Source organism: Nematolebias whitei, chromosome 9 (assembly GCF_014905685.2).
Source record: "Nematolebias whitei isolate Nwh7 chromosome 9, NemWhi1, whole genome shotgun sequence".
Taxonomy (NCBI): Eukaryota; Metazoa; Chordata; class Actinopteri; order Cyprinodontiformes; family Rivulidae; genus Nematolebias; species Nematolebias whitei.
The window spans coordinates 39791711-39797493 of NC_056506.1; the positions used below are offsets into that span (position 1 = coordinate 39791711).

General features: G+C 36.7%; 2 protein-coding genes across 2 annotated transcripts in view; one reads left to right on the top strand and one right to left on the bottom strand.

Annotated features, from left to right (window-relative positions):
* Positions 1-2603, top strand: part of bag1 (BCL2 associated athanogene 1) — a 4090-nt gene extending 1487 nt beyond the window's left edge. Inside the window, exons 2-7 of the mRNA XM_037682344.1 lie at positions 483-611; positions 965-1047; positions 1125-1238; positions 1323-1430; positions 1516-1578; positions 1690-2603. Coding sequence (XP_037538272.1) covers positions 483-611; positions 965-1047; positions 1125-1238; positions 1323-1430; positions 1516-1578; positions 1690-1779 — 587 coding nt within the window. The 3' untranslated portion in view covers positions 1780-2603. The remainder of the gene's footprint in view (positions 1-482; positions 612-964; positions 1048-1124; positions 1239-1322; positions 1431-1515; positions 1579-1689) is intronic.
* Positions 2604-2853: 250 nt separating this feature from the next.
* On the bottom strand, positions 2854-5251 carry myl12.2 (myosin, light chain 12, genome duplicate 2). Its single transcript, XM_037682345.1, has 4 exons — positions 5167-5251; positions 3905-4114; positions 3646-3807; positions 2854-3366 (listed from the first exon to the last, which is right to left on the bottom strand). The coding sequence occupies exons 2-4, from the start codon at positions 4086-4088 to the stop codon at positions 3194-3196; spliced, it is 519 nt and encodes a 172-aa protein (XP_037538273.1). The 5' UTR covers positions 4089-4114; positions 5167-5251; the 3' UTR covers positions 2854-3193.
* Between the last annotated feature and the right edge of the window lie 532 nt (positions 5252-5783).

The following is a 5783-nucleotide window of genomic DNA, read 5'->3' on the forward strand; positions in this document are numbered from 1 at the left end:
TATATATATATATATATATACAGTATATACTAGTATATATGTATATACAGTATATACTAGTATATATGTATATACAGTATATACGTCAATGGCTCAGCTCTTCTTGAAGGTGTGTTTAACGTTACCTGCCCACTTTGTAGTGATTCAGTGGACCAACTCCCTTCTTGCCTTTGGTTACTTTCAAACTAAAGAACAAATTAAAAAACTCCAGTGTGAATGTAACTTGTAACACAACACATTATAGAAATGTAGTGTAGTAGATAGTGCAGATGCTTAATGTAAAAATGTAGTGGAGTAAAAGTAGAAAGTACCCACTTTTAACTACTTAAGTAAAGTACAGATACATGGAAATTGTACTTAAGTACAGTAATGAAGTACATGTACTTTGTTACATTTCACCACTGCACATAGATGTATTTTCACTAATATTTTATTAGTTACTGGTACTCCTCTTTTTTTTTTTTTCATGTATCTGTTTTCAGGATCGACTAAACACAGCATCACACTGTCAAGCCAAGACGAGGGAAAGGGATCCACCATTAAAGACCTGTCAGATGCTGTTTGTCAAGCAACTGGTGTCCCACCTGCTTCACAGAAACTCATCTTTAAAGGTAAACACTTTATCTTTTGGTTCTGTTTCACTGCCAAGTGAGCCACGATTAATATTTGAAACTGAATGTCACTAAAGTGGAGGATGAATATTATCATAGGAAGAAGTAAATCCCACCACTTTTAACGATAGTATTAAATGTTATAAGTACGGTACTTATGTGTGACAGTAAGTTGCCATTGAGTGAAAATACTGTTCGTAAAACGTCACAGCACAGATTGCGCTTCCTGCACAAGGCTAACTAGTTTGAGATGCAAAGTTAGCTAATGACCAGTTTTTATAACTCCGTAAATCAGTTCCTATCTTTGCTTTTATTATTTGGTTTGTAAATGTCTCTGTACTTACATCTTTTAGGAAAGTCTCTGAAAGATATGGAGGAAAGTCTCTCCAGCTATGGTGTAAAAAACGGCTGCAAACTCATGATGATTGGAAAGCGGGTAAGATAATTACATTTATTTTATATTTAACCAAATTCTATATATTCTAAAAGAAACTGACAATCATCTGTAAACAGAACAGCCCAGAGGAGGAAGCTGAGCTGAAGAAGCTGAAAGAAATAGAAAAATCTGTGGAACAGACGGCTAAAAAGCTAGAGAACGTAGACGGGGAGTTAACTGGACTAAAGAATGTAAGGAATCCGTTTTGGCTTGTTAACAGTTTTATTGCTGTGTTCTCCGATGTACACGGAGTAAAATATACTGTTTCTCCTCAGGGCTTCCTGGCCAAAGACCTTCAGGCAGAGGCGTTGAATAAATTAGACCATAGAGTAAAAATAGCAGCTGAGCAATTCATGAAGATCCTGGAGCAGATAGACGCCATGGTAATGTGTTTAAAGTTTTGTATTTATAGTTAAAGATGCATTTTATTCATGTGCCTTTTCAATAACAAACTTTTTGTTTTAACAGAATATCCCGGAAAATTTTATCGACTGCAAAACAAAGAAAAAGGGACTTGTAAAAACAGTGCAGGTTAGATTTTTTTTTTTTTTTTTTGGGGGGGACAACTTAACTTTTCTATTTTATTTGAAAACAATTGAGAATTAAATTCAAAATGTAATTAATGTCATTTTGTCCCGATAGGATTTCCTTGCCCAGTGCGACAGGATCGAGGCTTGTATATCAGACCACCTATCAAAGATTCAGTCGAAGAGCCTGGCTCTGGCAGAGTAGAGAAGTCTCACGATGTTGTGTTGTACTGTATGTTGCTCTGTGAGCAACGCCAACGTGAACAGAGAGCTTCAAGAAGCAGATCCTGGTTTATTTATTGTGGGTGTGATGTGGCGAGAAACTTCATAACAAAGACACAAAAACCGATTCCCTGAGTTGAAGACAAATATGAAGCGCTGTCTAAACCTATAAAGCCACATGTGTGATTGTGTCAGCACTATAAAATTATGTTGCTCCAACAAAATGACCAGACGTAATCAATCACATCAGATTCCATACTATAGTAGCATCCTATTTTGTATCAACTACAGCGTGTGGCCAAACGTATATGAATGAACACCCTGCCAATGTGTTGCTACAAAATCATAGGCACTTGTTTAGAATTTCATTAAGTTCTGCAGGGCTTCATTCACATTCTGCAACAAGAGCGTTGCTATTTATTGTTCATTATACTTATTCCATTAGCTTTAGATGGATCAACTTAAGAATCATGCATTTCAGGCAACAGTACTTTGGAAGATTACAAAAAAGTCTGGATTCTTGGAAGCAAAATATGAAGAAATTAGGGGTGGTTTCAAATGTGTTATCATTTATTCATATTGTTACTCTAAAGCCACGTTACCGGAGCAGAACCATTATTGTGGCTGCTGCTTGCATAGTCCAGAGTCACTTCAGTCCAATGTGCTCCTGGTTCTCTGCAGGACAGTCAGGTTCACTGAAACCAGGATTATGAGTAAGGATGTGAATAACTTTGACTAAATTACTGTCGGGATTTAAACAGAATGAAACTAGTTCCAAAGCGTCTTTGTGTTGATCCTGATCTGTGTCACTGCAATGAAAGAAATAATATAAAACTGTTCAATAAGGACAAGCTTATATGCCCTTGGCCATGTTTTTTTTTTTTTAACATAAAACTGGTTGTATCTCTTTTATCTGGTGCTGTGTAATGAAGTCTTTTAAATCTTTACGTGAAGTGTGGAGTTGTATTTCAAACCATCCCTCAGATTCACGCACCTGCACCATATCCATTATCTTTTGTTTTTGAAATAAATCTGAAAAAAAAAACAAGAAGTTGAGTTTTATCTCGGAACACAATTTAATCTCACAACTTCACATTTCCAACAAAACAACTAATTCAGTCAGAATAAAACATTTTGTGTCCATTTATTTGCAGCTTTTCGTGTCTTGGACAGACTTTGTAGTGGTGTCTTTTTAAATATGTGCAAATAAGCTTTGAATTAAAAAATAATAATAAAAGTTGGAAAGGGGAGAGAGACCCAGATCCACAGAGCAGCTTATACAAGGCTATAAACCACAGTGAAGCTTTTTAAGGAGCCAAACTACTGGATATAGCCGATTTAAATTAAATTTTAAGCGTTAAGTACAGTAAGAAGCTCGTACGGTACAGTGTTCGTCACTAATCGTCCTTGTCCTTTGCACCGTGCTTTAGAATACGTGTGAACGCCACGTAGTTGAAGTTGCCTTTCTTGTCAATCGGCGCCTCGCGAAAAAGCTCATCCACGTCTTCATCGGTAAACCGGTCACCCATTGTAATGAGCAGCTCGCGCAGGTACTCCTCCTGAATCATACCTGCAAAGAGAAAAATATATTTTAATCTTAAACCAAGAGTTGAAAACTACTTCATCTATTTTAAAAAGAGGCATTTGGGGGCGAATTAGAAACAAATTTAGATGTGTGTAGGAAGAAATTATGAAGTAATGATAAAAAAACATTGAAAGACGTCAAAGTGACTGATGATTTCACTTGAAATCAAGAAAACAGCTGGATTTGAAGTAAAGACGCGAAGCATGTGCGTATTCAAATGAACTTATAATTTTACACCAGTTTCAGTGAAAACACTCGGCTCACCTGTGCCCTCTTCATCAAAGCAGGCGAAAGCATTTCGGATCACATCTTCGGGATCTGTGCCGTTCAGCTTCTCTCCAAACATGGTCAGAAACATGGTGAAGTTAATCGGCCCCGGGGCTTCATTCATCATGGCCTCCAGGTACTCGTCAGTGGGATTTTTACCTGAAAAGTAGACAAAGAAGGAGGTTAAAGTAGTGAATAGTACTTCATGAAAACAAAAGCCGAAAGGTATTTTAACCCAACTTTGAATATGTCAAACCTAATGAGGCGAGCATGTCATGAAGATCCTCTTTGTCAATGAATCCATCGCGGTTTTGGTCAATCATGTTGAAAGCCTCTTTGAACTCCTGGATTTGAGACTGATCGAACATAGCAAACACGTTGGAGGTGGCGCGCTGAGGACGCTTCTTGGTGTTCTTCCCCTTGGCCTTTTTACTTGACATGCTGGCGTGTGGTAGATCCCCCGCTCCTGAAATCCAGACGACATAATGATTTCAGCTCAAGCCAAGCAACAAAATTAACAGATTTACAGTAGTTATTTTTATGGATTAAGAAATCCTATAATAAGGTATGTAGATTGACTAAACAATGGCTTGGAAGTTGTCATCCAACTTACAACTAAAATAACAATGCTTCACAGATGCACACATTTCTATAAGAAATACCTTTTATTATTATTATTAATTGCTTACAAACGTACAACCTGACAGGACTCTTAAGCTATGATAGCATCATGTTTCTTCATGACTGAACATCTTATTGGAATTTGCTCTTCCAGTTAATTTTACATCTTAACTTGCTGTACAAATGTTCTTATTTTTATATCTTTTATTAAACGCTGTGCATTTAAACAGTGTCTTCATCAAAAACACAACTCTTAAACCTTTGTGATTTTTATTTCGTTTTGTTAAAGGATAAACCTTTTTTTTTCTGTGTGGCAAATTTCAAAAGTACGGAAGCCTGTCTGTTTCATATAACTCCAGGGTAAATGGAAAACGTGAGCGCTACTAGGCCGCGTTCAAAGTGACTCGGAAATTTTACAACCGTTCTGTGAAACTACGGAAACTCACATCAAACGCTCTATTCATTCAACCTATTATATTGGTTCATATGCGTTTCTTCTTTAGTAATTCTATTGGGTCACATCGTCTCTTTTTATTTTAGAATTTCTCTGAAATAATCATAACATGCAGAAAAATTGTGGTATATTACTACATATTGCTAACGGTAATATTTCTGACAGCCGCAGTGACCGTCCAGTGATGATATAATATAGAAATGTTGACTATATCTATGCTCTAATGCATCGACTCATCCAACTTCAGCAACCTAATCAAACCGTTTTATTTATCACATCTATATTTATTTATCACATCTACATTTATTAATCACATCTATATTGACCTACATAACGGGCTAGCATTAGCATGTTAGCTAAGATAAATAATAATAAAGAAACGTGTAGATTCTCAGTTATTTACGTTAAGCATTCGCTCAATGGATAAAACATTAATGACCCACCTGAGAAAAAAATAAAATAAATGTAAAAGTTATAACCAAAAAGGCGAAAAGAAAGCTATCACCGCATCCGCAAGATGACGAAGAGGAAACTGACCAATCAGAGTGGAGCAGGAAGAAACCAACAGTCTGGACTGTTCCATAACTGTCGGGCGCATTCATATTTATATTTTTTATCTTTATTTCACACCAAGCTTATGTCAAAACATATAACATAAATGTTTATTTAAGGAGGTAAAAATGCAACATTTATAAATGTAGCCGCTTTGTCTCAACTCGCCAAACCATGTAGTAAACATTTATTACCACTAGGTGGCAGCAGTGTCGTGCGTTTTCAAAAATGAGTACATCAGAATTCATTCGTGCAAATGATTTTAAAAATCAAATAACTGTATTCAGTCAAACTTAAAACTAATTACAAGCCTCAGAGGCATTAATATGGACTCAAATAAATTAAAACAGAGTCGTGGTTACGTGTTGTTGAATCTGTGCCTGCTTTCAAAGCTGCTCAGAAGGCTCAGAGCTCCCCACCTGTGCACAGCCGAAGCAGGCCCAGCAGCTCCTGTTGCCTTCCTCATGGTCTAAATTTAAAGCTGCCCTCACCTTAAAAGGTCCTGACG